The 20,056-nt window shown below is 47.6% G+C and overlaps 6 protein-coding genes across 6 annotated transcripts; 3 read left to right on the forward strand and 3 right to left on the reverse strand. All coding sequences in view use genetic code 12, as the record gives it.

Moving 5' to 3' along the window:
* Positions 1-1,753: 1,753 nt before the first annotated feature.
* Positions 1,754-3,061, forward strand: LODBEIA_P40020 (uncharacterized protein; the record flags this gene model as incomplete). Its single annotated transcript, XM_066974176.1, has 1 exon — positions 1,754-3,061. One exon carries the CDS (start codon positions 1,754-1,756, stop codon positions 3,059-3,061), a length of 1,308 nt encoding a protein of 435 aa, XP_066830940.1.
* A 474-nt stretch (positions 3,062-3,535) lies between these two features.
* LODBEIA_P40030 (uncharacterized protein) lies at positions 3,536-7,912 on the forward strand (the record flags this gene model as incomplete). Its single annotated transcript, XM_066974177.1, has 1 exon — positions 3,536-7,912. The coding sequence occupies one exon, from the start codon at positions 3,536-3,538 to the stop codon at positions 7,910-7,912; it is 4,377 nt and encodes a 1,458-aa protein (XP_066830941.1).
* Positions 7,913-8,160: 248 nt separating this feature from the next.
* On the reverse strand, positions 8,161-9,333 carry LODBEIA_P40040 (uncharacterized protein; the record flags this gene model as incomplete). The annotated part of the gene is made up of 1 exon (XM_066974178.1): positions 8,161-9,333. The coding sequence occupies one exon, from the start codon at positions 9,331-9,333 to the stop codon at positions 8,161-8,163; it is 1,173 nt and encodes a 390-aa protein (XP_066830942.1).
* A 389-nt stretch (positions 9,334-9,722) lies between these two features.
* On the reverse strand, positions 9,723-15,716 carry LODBEIA_P40050 (uncharacterized protein; the record flags this gene model as incomplete). The annotated part of the gene is made up of 1 exon (XM_066974179.1): positions 9,723-15,716. One exon carries the CDS (start codon positions 15,714-15,716, stop codon positions 9,723-9,725), a length of 5,994 nt encoding a protein of 1,997 aa, XP_066830943.1.
* Positions 15,717-16,039: 323 nt separating this feature from the next.
* On the reverse strand, positions 16,040-17,269 carry LODBEIA_P40060 (uncharacterized protein; the record flags this gene model as incomplete). The annotated part of the gene is made up of 1 exon (XM_066974180.1): positions 16,040-17,269. The coding sequence occupies one exon, from the start codon at positions 17,267-17,269 to the stop codon at positions 16,040-16,042; it is 1,230 nt and encodes a 409-aa protein (XP_066830944.1).
* A 1,176-nt stretch (positions 17,270-18,445) lies between these two features.
* Positions 18,446-19,996, forward strand: LODBEIA_P40070 (uncharacterized protein; the record flags this gene model as incomplete). The annotated part of the gene is made up of 1 exon (XM_066974181.1): positions 18,446-19,996. The coding sequence occupies one exon, from the start codon at positions 18,446-18,448 to the stop codon at positions 19,994-19,996; it is 1,551 nt and encodes a 516-aa protein (XP_066830945.1).
* Positions 19,997-20,056: the final 60 nt, after the last annotated feature.

Raw genomic sequence — 20,056 nt, forward strand, 5'->3', positions numbered from 1 at the left:
TGCCGGGAATGGCACGAGATGAGACGTGGGTTTTAGATGCGATGGTTAAACACATAAACACGTAGACACGTAGATACCACAGGAGTTTTCGAAAGTCGGAGCCATTTCAGAGTTTCAGAGTGTCATCGCCGAAACAGACATCAAACGGCACTCGTGCAGACAAGAAAACAGCACAAAGACTCCCCCCATACTTGAAAGCTTGACGACTTGAGACATCGGATTCAAACTTGAGATGCCCTCACCCCAGAAATCAAAACCCTCTCTCTACACTTTCTTCTTGTGTTTTGACACAGCTGGCATCGACTTGCTTCTCCCTGTGAAACTTCCAACGGCCGTGCCGGGAGAATAAAATAACAAAAAAATTGCACGCGCGACGGGCCTGTATTTTGCTAACATGGAGGAAAGGGAAAGGGCTCTTCCTCGTGCAAGGGATGAGGTGGCCCTTTCTCAAAGTGAAGTATTTTGTCTTATGGGAAAGCCTGGAATCACTTGGTCCTTTGTTTCTATTGCACGGTTAAATATTGCTTTTTCTGGCCCATTTTTTGACTCTAGCTGGAGAGTAATCACGTGATGCCCTTGCAATGCCACATCACCCCAGGAGAGGCCAACTTTCCTTGCTTTCCTGGCTTATTAGCCCTTTCTTTTCCTAAACTCTCCTCTAAGCTCTGGCGAAAGTCGATCAAGTGGGTTGTTGATGACCTGTGTTGGGACGATTTTTCTCTCTTGGGCGAGAAATGCTGCAAATTTCAATAATTTGCAGCCATGTCATAATTAAGCTCTCACTGCTAGTCCATCTTGCAATGCAAGCGATTGAGACCTTATTTGTCACTAATTTATGGTGATTGAGCTGCTTTTAGCTGTTGTTCCCTTCTAGCATGTGTCAGTATGGGCTCCCGCCGGTTAGTTTCTTACAATTGAAAACAAAGTGCTCTGTTTCCTCAACTTACATTACCCTCAGTCAGCCCATGCGATTGACTGTTCAACGGCGAGCTCTTTCATGGATTGGCTCTTTCATGATTTGGCCCACTACTTTCTTCTGATGCAACTCATTTCATTCCTTCTTCTCTTCCTCTCCTTCTCCTTCTTCTTCTCCTTATCCCGCTCTTCCTTCCTCTCCAGATGTACTCCACTCAACTAAAACTGTACCCCTTCGTAGCCCCTCCCTGTTGAGAGCTAGCAAATTGATTAACCCAAAGTCCATTAGCATTCCCCAGTCCATCATTAGCGTATTCGAAAGTGGTCCCGTAACCGTCTACTACACTCTGGTGGACGCCCCGAAGAACCCGCAAAATGCGCTTCTTCCTTATCTTTCTACACAAGCTCATGAGGCCCGCCCCCTTCACTTCTCCTCCAGCAACCAAGACAGGCTTGTATAATGCAAAAAAGTAGATTACATCACCTATCTATGAATCGCTCGAGTGGTGTTGAGACGGTGAAATGAAAACTGACCCCAGTTATTGCGCTTTTGGCACTGTAAAATACCACGCGGCAAACATGTCGCGATCACTTGACGTTAGTGGATCTCGAGCGATAAGAAATGTGTTCCGCTAACATCAAGAACAGCCGGTGGCAGGGGTTCTACTTCAACTAACCAATACCCCACAGGGCTCCAAAATTAGAAACGTGGGTTCAAATGCTGGATATATAAATACTCCCCCGTATTCTCAACCCCCAGCTTCAGCTTGAACCAAGTAACCACAACCAGTCGCTATTACATAAATTCAAGACTTTTTTTTTTTTTTTTTTAACAATCATGTCGCCCACGTCAGTAAACACCCACGGCACTCCCACGACGCCGCCAAACTCAACCATTGCTAGCTCTGCACCTTTGAAACCCCCAGCGTCAAAACAGTCCGTTGACTACGAGTTGGTCCAGTTGACAGACCAGCAAGTCATTGACTTCACCCGCGTGCAAAACAGCCAATCGTGGAAAGGTGCCCTCAGCACGCAGGACTATGTGCTCCGTGAACACGTCTTGGGCAAGGCCCAAATGACCGCAGATAAGCTTCTCGTGTTCATGCTCAAGCTGAAGGACGACGACGCGACGCCGCTTTGCTCGATTGAGCTCTTGATCCGGCCAGCGTGGAAATATGAAAACATCGACGGGAGCTGCAAGAGGCGCCAGGTGTTGAGTGGGTGCATTGGTGGGGTCTATACTTATGAAGACCACAGAGGCAACGGGTACGCCAGGATCATGGTTGATCACTTGGTCCAATTCGCCAAGCGCAATGATGTCTTGGGCACGGACGGATTTGTGTTTTTGTATTCTGAAATCGGAGAGTACTATACTAAAAACGGGTTCAAGTCCTTTGCTGTGGATCTAATCAAGATCAAGATCAAGACCACGGAACCCGCGCCAGTGGATCCGCAAGTTGCCACAAGCAAAGATGACCATTTCGAGTTGGTGGAATACCACCAGTTTCAACACTTGATGGAGTTGTACGCCGCCAAGCTCGATGCCGACATCACGAAACAGGTGCAATCCGACAACAAGTCGCGCGTTGCCCTCGTGCCAAACTCAGACATCATCGACTGGTTCCATCTCCGTGCAAAGTACGTCACCTACAAACTATTCCCCCCACCGCACTCACCCAACATCGACTTTACCTCAGGATCATACAATGAAATCCGCGAGCAGCTACAACACTCCCACCCCAAAACCTTTGGAATCAAGCTTACTACCACCACAACATCAACCGAAAGTCTCGCTGGGTTCATAATCTGGACGATCGATTGGTCGTCTCCCACGTCAAACAAAGCAACCGTCATCAAGCTCGTCTCGTTGCACGACGACACCCAAGTCTTGCAGAAATTGCTCGACCATATGGTGGCCCATATCGCCGCCACCAAGATCGAAGGCCAGTCAACTAGCGAGATCGTCATTTGGGAGTCCGAAGTCTGCGGCCCGGTCAAGCTCTACCTCGAGGAGAGATACGGCGCCGTGACGGGCGCGGAAAACGGGTCACGGAGCGCGGCGTTGATGTGCGATGTTAGTGAAGATGACAAGTTGAGACGGGGGCAGCTCGTGTGGGAAGAAAATAGCAAACTATGCTGGTTTTGAAAACATTTGGACAACAATTTTGGGACTTCTATGGTGGTGCTCTTGGTTTTATCCTATTTAACATTTGGTGAAGATTTGTAGAGGAACGTTCTTTATACACGAAATATGACACTAGAGCAACTGACTGACTATACTCTAGTGCCTTTCACTACCTTTTCTTCCCCTGGTGGTGCCCACTCTCTCCCTTGGTGTTTGTCCATGGTGTTTGTCCATGGTGATGGCCCATTAAATTAAGTAGCGATGATGCCCTCGCTATTTTTTTTTTTTCAGGCCAGAGGCTGATCCACATAGTGACACCTCTTCTCCTACAAACCACCTCAAGACCAACTATATTCCCAGCGGCAACAGCATTATCAAAGCAAGCCCTTCTGGTCATACATGAACACTACGCAAATATAGCCCCCCCCCCCCCCCCCAACAATCTACTAAAAAAAATCTACCCAGAGTGAAAAAAAACAAATTTTTGAAGAAAAAATGGGGAAGGAGGTTGTTGTTGCAGAGACTCCCAAATGCATCAGCGGATTGGAGTTTGGCACTCTTTCCGCAGAGGATATAGCAGCGCAATCCGAAGTCGAGATCCAGACTCGGGACTTGTACGATTTGGAAAAAGGCCGCATACCCAAGACGGGCGGTGCCTTGGACCCCCGCATGGGCACATCTTCAAATGCACAGGAATGTCAAACGTGCCACGGCAACTTGGCTTCTTGCCAAGGTCACTTTGGCCACATCAAGTTGGCGTTGCCCGTCTTCCACGTGGGCTACTTCAAAGCCATCATCACCGTCTTGCAATGCATATGCAAAAACTGCGCCGCCATCCTCCTAGACGAGAAAGCCAAACGCCAGTTCTTGCTGGAGTTGAGAAAACCCGATATCGATAACTTGAAACGGATGAAGACGCTTAAAAAGGTCCTGGACCAGTGCAAGAAACAGCGAAGATGCTTGCTGTGCAATCACGTCAACGGTGTCGTTAAAAAAGCCGCTAGTGGTGCCGGGCCCGCGGCGTTCAAGATTGTCCATGACACGTTTAGATGGATCGGCAAGAAAAACACCCCGGAAAAGACCCAATGGGACCAAGAGCTCGAGGACGTGTTTCGAAGAAACCGAGATTTGGAGAAATTCGCCAAGAGGATAAGCGAAGACTTCAACCCGCTCAAGACTCTCAACTTGTTCAAGCAGATTACGCCATCCGATTGCGAATTGTTCGGCATGGATCCCGCGAGAGGCGGCAGACCGGAAATGTACATATGGAGATACTTGCCGGCGCCACCCGTGTGCATACGTCCCTCGGTGGCGATGGACGCCCAGTCGAACGAAGACGACTTGACTGTCAAGTTGACGGAAATCGTGTGGACGTCATCGATGATCAAAGCGGGCATCGTCAAGGGCATATCGATGAACAACTTGATGGAGCAGTGGGACTACTTGCAGTTGTCCGTGGCCATGTACATCAACTCCGACTCGGCCAATCCAGCATTGATGCCCGGTGCAGGCGGCGGTGGTAGTGGTGGTAGTTCCAAATCAGCCAAGCCAATCCGAGGATTCTGCCAAAGATTGAAAGGGAAACAGGGCCGGTTCAGAGGTAATTTGTCGGGCAAAAGAGTTGACTTCTCAGGAAGAACAGTTATATCACCCGATCCAAATCTCAGAATCGACGAAGTGGCAGTTCCCGACCGAGTAGCCAAAGTCTTGACCTATCCTGAAAAATGCACTCGCTACAACAGAAAGAAACTCCAACAGTTGATCATCAATGGTCCCGACCACCACCCGGGGGCCAACTACCTACAAAAGAAAACCGAGCCTGGCAAGAGAAACTTGCGATTTGGCGATCGCTTCAGACTAGCAAAGTCATTGCAACCAGGCGACGTTGTAGAGCGTCACATTGAAGACGGCGACATTGTCCTTTTCAACAGACAGCCGTCGTTGCACAGATTATCGATCTTGTCCCACTACGCCAAGATCCGCCCCTGGAGAACGTTCCGGTTGAACGAGTGCGTGTGCACTCCCTACAATGCCGATTTCGACGGCGATGAAATGAACTTGCATGTGCCGCAAACGGAAGAAGCAAGGGCGGAAGCTATCAATTTGATGGGGGTCAAGAACAACTTGTTGACGCCCAAATCGGGTGAGCCCATCATTGCCGCGACCCAGGATTTCATCACCGGCTCGTACTTGATCTCCCACAAGGACACATTTTTGGATCGCGCGTCGCTAGTTCAGCTATTGAGCATGATGTCTGATGCAGATGTCCAATTTGATATACCACCGCCGGCGATTTTCAAACCGGTGATGTTGTGGACCGGCAAACAGGTGTTTTCGTTGTTGATCAAACCAAACAAGCAAAGCAAGGTCGTCATCAATTTAAACGCCAAAAACAAGACATATCATGCACCAGCACCGGGCTTGCCCAGCGAAATGTCGCCCAATGATGGCTTTGTCATTATTCGAGGATCGCAAATCTTGAGTGGGCTAATGGACAAGTCCACGCTCGGAGACGGAAAGAAACACTCGGTTTTCTACACCATTCTACGAGACTATGGCCCCGTCGAGGCTGCTACTGCCATGAACAGAATGGCCAAATTGTGCGCCAGGTATTTGGGCAACAGAGGCTTCTCCATCGGTATCAACGACGTTACCCCCGCGGACGACTTGAAACAAAAGAAGGAATTGATGGTGGAGCAAGCCTATCTCAAGTGTGACGAGTTGATTGACTTGTACAACAGGGGCAAATTGGAAACCCAGCCTGGTTGCAACGAAGAGCAAACATTGGAAGCTAAAATCGGTGGTCTTTTGTCCAAAGTCAGAGAAGAAGTAGGTGACGTTTGCATCAAGGAGTTGGACTCGCTTAATGCACCATTGATTATGGCCACGTGTGGCTCCAAAGGTTCCACGTTGAACGTTTCCCAAATGGTGGCCGTTGTGGGCCAGCAAATCATCTCGGGCCATCGTGTCCCCGATGGATTCCAAGACCGGTCGCTCCCGCACTTTACCAAAAACTCCAAGACGCCGCAATCCAAGGGTTTTGTCCGTAACTCCTTTTTCAGTGGTCTTACCCCGCCAGAGTTTCTTTTCCACGCTATATCCGGTAGAGAAGGTTTGGTCGATACCGCAGTTAAAACCGCCGAGACCGGTTACATGTCGCGTCGTTTGATGAAGTCGTTAGAGGATCTCTCTTCGCAATATGACAATACAGTGAGAAACTCCTCCAACGGTATAGTTCAATTCACCTACGGGGGTGACGGATTAGACCCTTACGATATGGAAGGAGATGCCAGACCCGTAAATTTCATCAGGCAGTGGGACCACGCTTACAACTTGACCTACAACATCCACGACCAACCGTTGTTGCCCTATGAGATTATCGCAGTTGTCGATGAAATATTACATCCTTTGGAGGCGCAATTGGATGAAGGTGTCGATAAACAAGGCAAGACCGAGGAACAATTGATTGACCAAAAGGACGCCGAGCGTGAGTTTTACCAATCGGTGCGTGACTTTATGGTGAAGAAAGCAGAGACCTTGGCGAGACTAAGAGAAGAACGCGGACTTCGAGCATACTTTAACAATTATCAGTCGGCTGACATTGAAAACCCCAACCTAAACAATCAAGACAACAGAGATCAGCTCACCAATGCAGTCAATCAAATCTTGAAAATCTCCCACCAAGCCGTGCAAGTTTTCCTCAAGCAATGTCTCTACAAATACTCCAGAGCCAAAGTGGAAGCAGGAACAGCCGTTGGTGCAATTGGTGCGCAATCCATTGGTGAGCCCGGTACGCAGATGACGTTAAAGACGTTCCATTTCGCTGGTGTTGCCTCGATGAACGTCACCTTGGGTGTCCCGCGTATTAAGGAAATCATCAATGCGTCAAAGGCCATCTCCACGCCCATCATCAATGCCGTCTTGGTCAACGACGAAGACGAAATCGCAGCGCGTGTCGCCAAGGGCAGAATCGAAAAGACCTTATTGAAAGATGTCGCCTTTTTCATCGAGGACGTCTACAAGGACAACATGGCCTACTTGTCCGTCAAGATCGACTTGGAGACAATCGACAAGTTGCAGTTGGAGTTGGACATCAACAACATTGCCTCGGCCATTGTGTGTGCTCCCAAGCTCAAGATTGCCCCCGGCGACGTCTACGTGCACGGCAAGGACCGAATCAACATCCTTTGCAAAATCCAGGAATCCAAGACCGAGTCACTCAAAGCTACAGCAGAAGAGACGCAAAACGCCTTGTTTTTCCGCATGCAATCCCTCAAGCGCGTGGTGCCCGATATCTGCATCAAAGGTTTGCCCTCGATCTTTCGGGCCGTCATCAACATCAAGGACGACGGCAAGAAGGAGCTCTTGGTTGAAGGGTACGGCTTGAAGGAAGTTATGAACACCGAAGGTATAGTCGGCACCAAGACCACCACAAACCACATTCTCGAAGTCAATGAGGTTCTCGGCATTGAAGCTGCGCGTCGCTCCATTGTTAAGGAGATTGACTACACCATGAGTAACCACGGTATGAGCGTCGACCCGCGTCACATTCAATTGCTAGGTGACGTTATGACTTATAAAGGCGAGGTTTTGGGAATCACTCGATTTGGCTTGAGTAAGATGAGAGACTCCGTCTTGCAATTGGCCTCGTTTGAAAAGACCACCGACCATTTATTCGACGCTGCTTTTTACATGAAACAGGACAAGATTGAAGGTGTCAGTGAATGCATCATATTGGGACAGACTATGGCTATCGGTACCGGTGCGTTTAAATTGGTCAAGAGCAGCAATTACGATCAAAAAGTGTTGAGGCGGAAAAAGACCTTGTTTGAAAGCTGTTGCGAGGCGCCAGCAGCAGCAGTAGCAGCTTGAAGGTGATTCTTTTATAGAAACATGTAGAATGTACTTAAAAAAGTTCAGTAGTATTCTGAATAGTCCTCTCTCTGTTCCTTCCTCTAGCCTCTAGCCTCCAGCCTCTAGCCTCCTTTAGCCTCCTTTAGCCTCCACCCTCAAACTCCACTTGCATACTATCATTATTCTTTATTCTTTTTTGCATTATTTCTAAAAGTCTAAGTACAAATTCTAAGCTGCTTTCCCCCCCCCCCCCCTCTTCCCAATTCTCAAGCAATGGCATCTTTCAAATCCTGCAAAGCCTCCAACGCCTTGCCCGACTTGATCGACTCCTTCGCCAACTCAACCCCGCCGGCCCAGTCCCGCGAGAGACCCGCAACAAAAGCCAACGCCGCCGTATTCAACAAGATGTAATCCACAATAGGGTGGTTCGTCCTTCCTTCGACAATCTTAAACTCGTCCTTGTCCTGCCTCAAAATATGGCCCAACCACTCTGCATTCTGGTCAGGCGAGCCTGATCTAACCGCATCCAACTCGTGTTCACCCAACCCGAAATCCTTGGGGCAGATGCGATCAGCTTTAATCTCTCCGTCTTCTTCAACCATCCAGATCTTGGTGTATCCCAGCGGAGCAATCTCGTCCAAGACACACTCGCCAAACACAACCATGGTGCGCTTGTGGATATGAGACTTGCGAGCCAAGATCGACGCTGCACGAGCATAACTCTCGCCCAACTTCTCGCTGTAAACCCCCAAGATCCTAGACTGGATCGGGATGGGGTTGATCAAGGGGCCCAAGATGTTGAATATGGTAGGTATGCCCAACTGGGCCCTGACATTAGCCACGATCCCCATCCCCGGATGGAAACTCGGAGCAAACAAGTAGCAAAACTTCAGCCGCTGCACAATATCAGGCAACGTCACCACGTTGATGCGAGACAATTCGACCCCCAACAGCTTGAGCAAGTCGCCCGAGCCCGAAGTCGACGTGCTGGCCTTGCCTCCATGCTTGCACACGGGCAACCCCATCCCAGCAGCAACAATCGCCGAAGAAGTAGAGACATTGAATGTGTTTTGTCCATCGCCGCCCGTGCCGACAATGTCAATGTAGCCACGCTCGTCCACCAAGTGGCCCTGAATAGTCTCGGCAAACTCCAACACGGCGTCCACGGCCGCGGCGATGAACAGCGAGTCCTGGTCCAAGCCGCGGGCGCGTAAAAGCGAAAGAAACGAGGCAATCTGCACCTCCAGGGCGCGGCTCTGGAAAATTAGCCGGATGACTGACGAGAGATCCGATGGCTGGAGCTGCGGTGGTGTCGGTAGCAAGAGCTTGATGTAGGGAGTCAACACCCTGTCCGTCTGTGGGTTTGGTATCGGCATTGCGGAATCCAATGAAGCGTCGTTGCTCTTGGTGGTTGTAGTAGTAGCTATCGTCTTGCTCATTGGACTTCTTTTTTGTTTTTTTTTTTCTCTCCGTTGTTTTTTATTCAAAGGGGAATCGTAAATAGAATACTTCGTCTAATTGTTAGAGGCTTCAGTGTTCGACGTTGGTTTATGTATAAACTATGATTCATAACAAGCTTTGGCTTTTTATAATTTTTCACTTCCTAGTGCGTGATGTGGTGTGTGTGGAGGAGTTTTTTTTTAATATTGCCAGGCCAAAGAAGTTGAGAGTCGAGATCCACACCAAGATCGATGTTCTCTGAGAAACAACCGACAAAAGAGAAGGGGCGATCATGAAAGATGCCACGAATTGAGTCACCAATTGTCTTATATGTATACATCAGTTTATCTATGGAGGTGCGTATCAGAGTAATCCCCTTCACGACTTGTCACGTGACGGTGATTTGGAACGAGGCTTCCTTGTCAGCATCAAGGTATGAGTCGCAGACGGCCCAACAAGTCAATTCAAACTCTCCCGCATTGGGCAACGTAAACTCAACGTCGAAACTCTGCTCAGTCTTGCCACCTTGACATTTCTTAATGGCAAATAGTTGGTTAGTAGCAGCCTGACCAATCACAATCCACCAATTCTCCGTTTTAGCAAACGGCAAGGGACTCACCACTTCCAACGACTCCATATCCTCGTCCCTTTCCAAAGTAACGTGCAAAGTGAGCGGCTCATCCACTTTCGCCGTGGTGGCGCTGTCAATATCATAAGTGAGCTTGACGTTGGGGTACAGGTTAACGAAATTGGCAACATCACTCAACCTCTCGTCGTCTTCATCCATCTCCAACAATTGGTCACGCTCGTCGTCTTCTAAACTCATAAAGTCGTAGACGCTGGCCACTCCAAGCGTCTCGCTTCGTTTCAAGATGGCGTCGTTGTCGAAATGTGGGATTTGGCGGAGATGGTTGTCAATTGACCACGTGCGTTGCGTAATCATCTGCGAGAGATCCATGACTAGCATTGCAGATAGATGTCCTTCTCCCGCCGCGACATCAACACAAGCATTCAACAACCTCGGTACTAGCAATTCAAGAATCTGTTTGAGGTCGTGCTGCAAAAGTAACGGAAGTTTAACTCGGGAAATGTATGCTTGAATCAAAATAAACGCTTTCAAAGATGGAGTCACAGTTCGAACTGAACCAACCTTCATCGGCATTCTTCTTCCAATATCGCTCAAAACCGTTTCCTCGCCCTTGCGGATTGGGATTTTTTCAAACTCGATAGCATTGGCTAGCGCGTGTAGTGTTTCGCGCAATTTACTCTTTTCATTCATCATGCCCAACGCATTAACGGTTTCATGAGCCAAGTTGTAGTGTGACGCAATAAGAGCTTTGTTCAAGGGACTAAACTCAAAAGTACCTTCTTCATCTTCCTTTTCTTCCTCATCATCATTATCGATCTTGCCAACTTCTTCTACGAACTCGTTCCTGACAAGTTCTTCAAACACATCCTCAATCATAATCGACAAGTACTCCGAGATTCCCTCTGAAGAAGTGTTTTTGCAGTGGTAGTAGCTTGGATTGCTCAATAGTCTTCTGTAAAAAAACGAGTGGGTCAATATGTCGACACATTCTTCCTTTTTGCTCAACAACCCATCAACGATTCCCGCGAGAAAGAACTCGTGCATCGCTGCGCGCAACTGACTTTCTACCATTAGGCCAATGTTGATGAAAGAGGAGTAGTAGTTTATAGTTCCACTCGACGCATTGATGAAAACCCGGCCTTGGTTCTTTTGCTCTTGACAAGTGCCCACCATGTCATAAAGTGTGACCAAGTCATATGCAACATCTCTGTGTTCGTACCCATCGTAAAACTGAGTCTTGTCAATCATAACGACATCCGCATTGATGGCAAATTGGCTGGAGTCCTTGGTGGCAATCAACACGGGAACCTTCTTGTTGTTGAACAAACTCAAGACTATCCTCTGCTCAAGGTCAGAAAACTCGGAAAGAAACAACCCCACACCTTTGGAAAGGGCAAATTTCAATGCTGCATTTTCCACTTTCGCAAGAATTTTATTTTCTTCACCAACTTCAGCGTCAAATTGCAAGGATCTGGCAAATTTCATTGCGTCGCTACTCGAACTGACAAAGACAACCACGCTCTGGTGTGATTTCTTGTCAAAACTAGGTATCGAGCACAAAAACTCATTGTCGTCAATGTTCAAGTTAATATCTTGGATTTCACGTTGTCGGATAGAGGCAGGGAAATTGACGATATTCGACTTGCCGATGCTGAGCCAAGAGCAAACATCCCGCACGTCCAACAAAGGGTAAGCGATACCAACCAACCTCAACTTCGGATTTTTGTCCATGTACTGCGTTTGGAGTAGCCTGATTCGAATCACCATAAACTCATACATGACGTGGCTCTCGATAGTGTGCAAGTCGTCTAGAAGGAGCAAACCTGCTGAACTGAAAGATTTCCATGTCTTCCAACGTTTAACTAAAGCATAGAAAGTCTCGGGAGTGGCAAGAATGATGCTGCTCCTGTTGTAGTTTCTCACGTCCGTTTTCAAATCGCCACTTAGTTTCACAACTTTATGTTGTTGCTGCTGTTGTTGTTCTAGTCTAGACCATCGCTTTAAATTCGCCTCAAGAACTCTCTTGTCCGGGTTTATGTAGACTACTCTCGAGTTGAAACTCTTAAAGTGGTGCGCGATGGCCAAGTCGGGAGTAAATGTCTTTTCGTCGCTTTTGTTTACTCCAATAAAGCAACTTGAATGTTCATCATCACAAATAATTTGTCTCACTTCGGAACTGAAAACTGGGGGCAAGTCCGTGTCCTTGTCCTTGTCCTTGTCCTTACCCTCATCAACATCAACATCAACATCAACATCCATTTTGTCTTCATTCCTTTCAGTGAAATACGAGCGGTCTTTTGGCAAAATCAAATCGGTGATTATTGCCGTCTTCCACGTACAATTCACCCATTTGTTGCTGATAAAACTCAACAATAAATTTGGTGCTAGTGGTTTCCCCATTTCGACATAAAACTCTAGAATATGAGACTCGTTGAGATCATGTTCTCGCACAACCACCTGCTGATACTGGAGTAATTCCACACCATTGACATCTTCCAAGATCACTTCAAACGTTTCTAACTTGCCATGAACTTCAAAGATCCAATTCCACAGTGGCTTGAATTCAACTTTGATCCTCATAAAAGTTTCCGAGACGGGCTGCACAGCGTAATCGACAATGTCAATCTTGGGGAATGCATTAATAAACTTTGTCGCCAACTGCGCATTGCCGCCTTTCAAGTTGAGCACTTCTGCAAGCTCCTCCGTGGTCAAGTGGAAATACTGCAGCCACGGTAAATGCGACGACTCTGATGCTCTCACAATCTCGCGTGGAATCAACGATCCAAATTGCCGCAAGGGGGAGTCACTCAACCACATTCGCGTCTTGATCGACTTTGACAACTCGAGTGTGTACCGCGCCAAACTAGACCACTTCTTGAGAATAGCTAGCTCGTAAAGAGCGTGGAGTATTCGATCGGCCGATTGCTTAATGTATATCATATCTGCAACCAACGCGTACCCTTCAAGGTTGATTCTTGAGACGTAAGTCTGCAACAATATGTTGATCTTTGCAAGCGGCTCAACTGGTGATTCTCGAATTGGAATGGGGCATTTTTCCATCAACTTGCTGATTTCCAACTTCTCCTCGCGTCGCACAGGCACAAAATGGAACTCGTCAGAGTGGGCAAATGCCTGGATCACGTCTCCTTCTCGGTTCCATGGCTTGAGAAGCTTGTTGAACTTGCTGATTGTGTTGTAGCTGATATAATGGTACGAGGCAATCTTTCCAAGCTCGGTAGCCTTGGCTTGTCCATTTTCGTACTCAATCAATCTGTGTTGATTAAGCACTTTGAACGCGGCATTCACCAACTCGGCTCTCTTGACAAACATTGCTTGGTCATCTTGGGAAGGTCCACCAACTAGGTACAAAGACGGAAGTTGCAACATTCGAACATATAAATAAGTGTGGCCCAACCAGTCAATTCCTTGTTCAATGGTTCTTACGGCACCCAGGACAACCTCAGCATTCAAGTTGTCAATCAACTTGCCCAAAAGCTGAGACTCAACGGGGTATTGTTGGTTCAAAATGGCAAGGTAGTACTGCAACTCGTCCTTAGTGGTGATGATTATACCTTCACCGTGCGTGTCATACCTCGGTCTTCCTGCTCTTCCCAACATTTGAAACACATCCTGAGGCGATAATTGGATCCACGAACCGGATTCAGGAGAGTAAACTTCTGTGCCCTTGATTATGACAGTGTGCGCGGGCAAATTCACACCCCATGCCAAAGTTGCCGTTGAAACAAGAGCCTTGAGGTGGCCCTGGGCGAAAAGATCCTCAACCAAGGTCCTCTCATCTTTGGTCAACCCCGCGTGGTGCACGCCAATGCCAGAGCTCAAGATCCGCTGCAATTTTGCATTAGTGACCCTGGCGCTCTCCTGTGCCAAGATTTCCCTCGTGCTATCCTCCGTGATGATATCCAAGTCCAGATCGGCAAATTTATCAATCAAATACTCCGCCGTGTTTGCGGTCTCGTTTCTCAGATGGACAAAGATGATCAATTGCTGGTTCAGCTTTAAGCATTTGTAAGTTTGATCGTGGCATGCTTCGTTGATGGCAATTTTCTTTTTCAACGCCTTTTGTTCCTTGATTGCGACAAACTTTTGCTCCAACGGGCACGGTCTATAAGTCTGATCAAAATAGAAAACCCCGCGTTCTTCAGCTCTGATGAACTTGGCAACATCGTGGTAATTCGGCAACGTGGCACTCAACCCCACAATCCTGACTGCTTCCGGTACTACCTCTTTTTTATATTCATCTTTTTCTTGGTCATTGTCATCATGATCGTTTTTTCTGTTCACCCTCGACACAATGGATTCCAAAACGGGTCCTCTTTGGTCATGCAACAAGTGGATCTCATCAATGATCATCAACTTGACCAATTTCAAATAGTCATGGTTCCTCCTTGTGATGATGTCCCATTTTTCAGGCGTGGTTACAATGACGTTTGTTTCCTGAATTTGTTGCTGCGATAAAGAGCTGTCACCAGTTAGTTCATTCACCACCAATCCAAACACAGGGGTGAGTCTCCTTTGAAATTCCCGCATTTGTTCCTGCACCAAAGCCTTCAATGGAGCAATGTAAACTATTTTGAACTGGTTCTTGTTGATGTGGCCATCTTGTTGGTGGTTCAGAATCGTGCGAAGCATAGCAAGCATAGCAACGTTGGTCTTACCGGCACCCGTGGGTGCACAAATTAGCAAATTTTCATCCGTCTCAAACGCCATGGGGTATATTTTGCTTTGAATCCTGTTGAAGCTCGTTGTTTCGTTGGTGGGAAACGCTTCTCTTGCCCAGGGTGGCAATGTTGCAGTTGGAAGTAGATCATCTTGGGCAGTGGTGGTTGCAGTTGGTGCTGGTACGGTTATTATATCGTAATTGGGTAGTTTCTCTTGGAAAGTACCTTTTGGCAAAACGATTTTCAAATCGCTCGCTTTTTCTTCGTAAAAAGTTCGCTTCTGAAGTTGTTTTATCAAGTGGTCAGTTTCAACGTTTCCGAAAAGGAGCTCAGCAGCCAAGTCGTATAGTCGTAAATGGTACATTTCTTTTAGAATCTGACACTTGGGCTCATTATCCTGCAATTTTTTTGTGAATACGATGCGCCATCGATTTTGGATCCACTTTTCCGCTAAGCTGTCGTCTGAAGTTAGTTTGCTCAATTGTTGCCTCCTCTGAGCCTCACTCAAGTCTCGATCGTTGATGATTTTATACAATTCCCCGCTGGAATCCACGCCAAGTCCCAGGGTATCAGACGCAAACGTGCGCCAATCATAAACTCCATCTTCAATCCGTCGTCTTTTCGCAACCACTGCCTCATTATCGTTCTCATTTTCACCTTCACTCTCACTAGCACTGGCACTCTCGATAATCTCCCGAACATACTCCCCTTCCTCTTCATCCTCATCCATTTCATCCACGTCAACAGCAACAACCTGGTCCCGCGTCTCTTCCCCATTCGCCATCGCCAGTTTATGTTTTTGCAAATAGGCACCATGCGCCACCGCTAGCTGGATCAACAGGCTCAACTCATCGTCGCTGATCTTGATATTCAACAACTCGTTAATCTCCTTTCGCTTGGTATACACGTTGATTTGCGAGCCAAGGATCTCCAAAAGCGTGTCCACTGCCGAGGTGATTGTCTCTGGTGGAAAGTCAAGTAGATGTATTCGTATGTGGTTGAGAAACTGGTCGTAAATCTCTTCAAATTGTAGATTTGCATTTGGAGGTGGGGGAGGAGAAGACGGCAGTTGCTCGCTAATTGTGTGCCCGTTCCCGTTCCCGTTCCCGTTCATCTTGGAGGTGGAGAGTAAAAGAATGCTTTTAAATCTTGAAAAGTCTAGGTAGAGCCGCCCTAACTTGACCTTTGATCGTTGAAGTCTAGTCCAATGTTGTTAATGTTTTGGCTTGTCCCTGGGCAAGTGCTGCAAATTGAATACTTTTCGATCTTCTTTTACTTTTCCAAATGGGGTCGCGCGCCGCACCAAGTGCGGTGGAAAAAAAATAGAAGTGGCAGAGGCATATGGGAGTGAACATCTAAGGCTTTTCTCTGGTTTTTTTTCCTTTTTTACAAATGGCGGGTTGTTCCTATACTTGAGTTAGTTATTTAGGGTAGAGCTTAGTAGACCTTGTTCAAAAAGTCCTTCTTGGCAAAATCCCAAGAATCGTCCGAGATTCTTCCTCTTAAAACGGGGATCTCAGAGCCAGGCACATATACATCTTCAAACAAGATGTCCATCTTGGCTTCAGGTGGAGCATCGGCTTCAGCCTCGGCAACTTGCTCGTCCACGTATTTTCTAGCCTTTTTGTCCCATGCTTTGATTTCGTCCTCGGTGGCTACGTTTTTCTCCAAAAGAACCGCTTTCAATCCGGCAATTGGGTCGCTTCTCGATCTCATGTGCTGGACTTCTTCTCTGGTTCTGTAGGTGGTACCAGGGTCAGACATGGAGTGGCCGCCGTATCTATAGGTTTCAAACTCCAAAACAAGGGGTCCGTTGCCTTGCGCAGCCCAGTCTTTGGCAAATTTGGAGCCTTGGTAACATGCCAAGACATCCATACCGTTGATCTTTAAGCCGGGGATGTATTGGCCTCTCTTGTAGTACTCGGTCATGGCCGAGGATCTCGCAGCAGCAGTTCCCATACCGTACTTGTTGTTCTCACAAACGAAAACACAGGGCAAGTTCCACAACTTGGCCATGTTGTACGCTTCGAAAACCTGGCCTTGGTTACTAGCGCCATCTCCGTACAAGGCGAACGTGACGTTTTTGTCTCCTCGGTATTTGTGAGCAAAAGCTAAGCCAGCGCCCATGGGCACTTGAGCGCCAACGATACCGTTACCGCCGTAAAAGCCAGGTGCGAAAATATGCATAGAGCCACCTTTACCGTACGAGGCGCCCGATCTTCTGCCCATCAACTCGGCCAAAATCGACTTCACTGACGCGCCTCTTACATGGGCGAAACCGTGGCATCTGTATGAAGTGATCACGGTGTCCTTCTTGTCAATGGCATTCTCAACACCAACAGCAACGGCTTCTTGCCCAACGGACAAGTGGCAAAAGCCCCGAATCTTTTTCGCCTTGTACAATGCGTCTGCAGCCATTTCCATTCTTCTGATAACAATCATGTCCTTGTACATGTTCAACAAGGTTTCCTTTTCCGTTTCAAACGAAAGCTCGGGAACTTCCAAATTGTAGCCTTCGAACGAGGTAGGGGGCAACTCAATCTCCACCAAATCGTCACCGGAAGAAGTGGCCAACGCTCTGATCGGTCTGGCTGTAGAAGCAATGTTGTGGCACCTGGCAGTTAAACCAGCAGCAACGGCCCTGCTCGTGTTGATTAGACGACTCATAATAGCCCTTGGTTTTCCTATCTCTGTTTACGCAACTGTAGCTGTAGATGTAACTGTAATTGAGTCTGTATCAGGACCTGGGAGCGAGGGGCTTTAACTTGAAACTGTCAAGTGGGACTAGATGCTAATGGGCGTGGTCGTTTGGGAAACAGCCCAATGTCAAATGAGATTATCGTTCTCGTGGATGCGTGCGAATGTATGGGGTCCTGCACACAGTCTCTTTTTTGGCTGAGCCATTGCAATGGTTGACAGACTCCCGATGCCCATCGGAGATTAATCTCCGTGGGGTTAGAATCACGTGACTGCTCACTTGCCACTCTTTTTTACAACCACCATCAAGAGGTGGTCAATGGTTGGCTGCCATATTACCAGAACCATTCCAAGTCCTCCTTGTCCGTGGATGTAATCCCTCCGTGGAGCTACTTGCAGCTAATTGAGAACGTGAGGAGCCTCTTTTCCGAATCCGCAAACTTCTCTCTCCCCAAGACTCTTCCAGTCGTCATCGAGTGGCAGGAGTAGCCCACGATTCAACCACACGAGAAGCAAGACTAGAGCTCTTTTTCTTTTCTAGAATCAGTATTTGGAGATTTCAGAGAACAGCTGAAGGGGGAGGTCGCCAACAGAGCTTTGAAATCTCAATCGTCCTCATTTTCTCTTACTAAACAATGGTGTTGCCAAAAAAAAAGCCGCGTTAGTTCCCTGGTACGCCAGACTTTGAACCATGGAGAGTTGCTTACTAACTGGGGACTCCACACCTTTCTCAACCTTGAACGTTGGACCCAACCACTGAACCCCCCCCCCCCCCCCCGAAAAACTGTGGATTCCGCACTGCTTAATTGCAAGACGGAATTTGCTAATTAATCCATGTTTTCGGGGATTTGGGGGGGGGGGGGGTAGCTGCAGAAGGGTTTGGCGTACTAAAGGGGTAAATCTCTCAATTTCAGAGATAAGCTATGGCTTCAACAGCAACTGCTACTACTACTACAGCTACAACAACAGCTTGGATGAATTAGTAATTACGCACCTACATACACACACACACAGTGTGAGTCCATGTTGGAAAAACCAGTAGGTGCAAGCTCCACTATATAAGCACTCGGTGAAACTGTCCCTCCACCATTGCTCATTGGGATGGACTTTTTTCATACCACACGGACTTTTTCTCGACGGGATATTATGACCAAATCAGTTGACCATCTTATCTCCGAAAGAGCCAAATCAAGGGTCTCCTCCCATTTCACCAGCGCACCGCTGGAAGCACCGCCGCTGGGTTTCAAGCCACACCCAAAACCTTTGCTTTTATCCTATGGCACTCCCAACAATGGCTTTTTCCCCATTGACTCGCTCGATATCAATTTGGTCCATTATCCATTCGAGCACCAGGATAAGAAGGAAGCGCGCGGCGAATCCTTGAAGAGATTAGCCGCCTCCTCCTCCAACTCCGCCTCAAATGGCAAAAATGGCAAGGCCGAATCATACGACAACTCGGTCGAAGTGGTTAGACACACGCAGGATCCAAGCATCGTTGATTTGTCTACAGGTTTGCAATACGCAAACGTCGAAGGCCACAAACCGCTACTCCAGTTCACCAAGGATTTCATCAAGAGAACCCATAACCCCGCACATGACCAATGGGAGCTGATTTTGACCACGGGCGCCAGCGACGGTTTGAACAAGGCATGCGACGCAGTGTTGAATCCAGGCGACGTGGTGTTGATTGAAGAATTCACGTTTCTTCCTTTTGTCCGGTTCTCGGACCACGCCCAAGCTATCCCCGTGCCAGTCAAGATTGATTTCAGCAATGAGTCAAATGGCATTGACTTGGGTTATTTGCGCGAGTTGTTGGACAATTGGCACGATCTCAAGCCAAACTTGCCTAAACCCAAGGCATTGTACACCATTGCCACTGGTCAAAACCCCACTGGCTACACCCAAACTGTTGAATTTAGAAAGCAAGTCTATGAGTTGGCTGAAAAGCATGACTTTATCATTATTGAAGATGACCCATATGGATACTTGACGTTGCCAAAGTATCAACATCAGCGCCCCACCAATGACCTGGTCAAGCTGGATGTGACGATTGACGATTACATTGCCAACCACTTGACTCCCTCGTATTTGGAATTGGACACTACGGGGCGAGTGATTCGAGTTGAAACGTTTTCCAAGCTTTTCGCTCCTGGTCTAAGATTGGGGTTCATCATTGCCCACGCCTCCATCATAAAAGCAATCAAAAACTACGGCGAAGTCGTCAATAGAGGCGCCTCGGGGTTGTCGCAACTCGCAGTCAACAACGTGGTATATGGCAAACTCGGTGGCGTCGACGGCTGGATCGGATGGATCTTGAAAATGAGACAAAGGTACTCGTTGAGAAAGGACTTGCTCTTGCACACTATATATCAATCCGAGGCGTATAAGCAAGGATTAGTCGACGTGATTGACCCCAAGGCCGGCATGTTTGTCACTTTCAAGATCAAGTTCCTCGATGCAAGACCCGAGAATGAAATTGTGGCCAAGATGAAACAGGCGCTCTGGAAAGTCATCAATTTCGGCGTGGCTGTTGTGCCCGGGAGCAACATGGCTGTGGACTCTAAATTCAGCGCCGCAAGAAGCAATTTCTTCCGGTTATGCTATGCTCCGGCCAACGACGACGCTGAAATAGTTGAAAGTGGCAAGCGATTAACCGATGCTATACTTGACTTTTACAACAACGGCGAAAAGTTCTAAACTGTTGCAGTAACTGACAATTAAGAAAAAAAAAACAAATGATATAATATAATATACACG

Source organism: Lodderomyces beijingensis (assembly GCF_963989305.1).
Source record: "Lodderomyces beijingensis strain CBS 14171 genome assembly, chromosome: 5".
NCBI lineage: Eukaryota > Fungi > Ascomycota > Pichiomycetes > Serinales > Debaryomycetaceae > Lodderomyces > Lodderomyces beijingensis.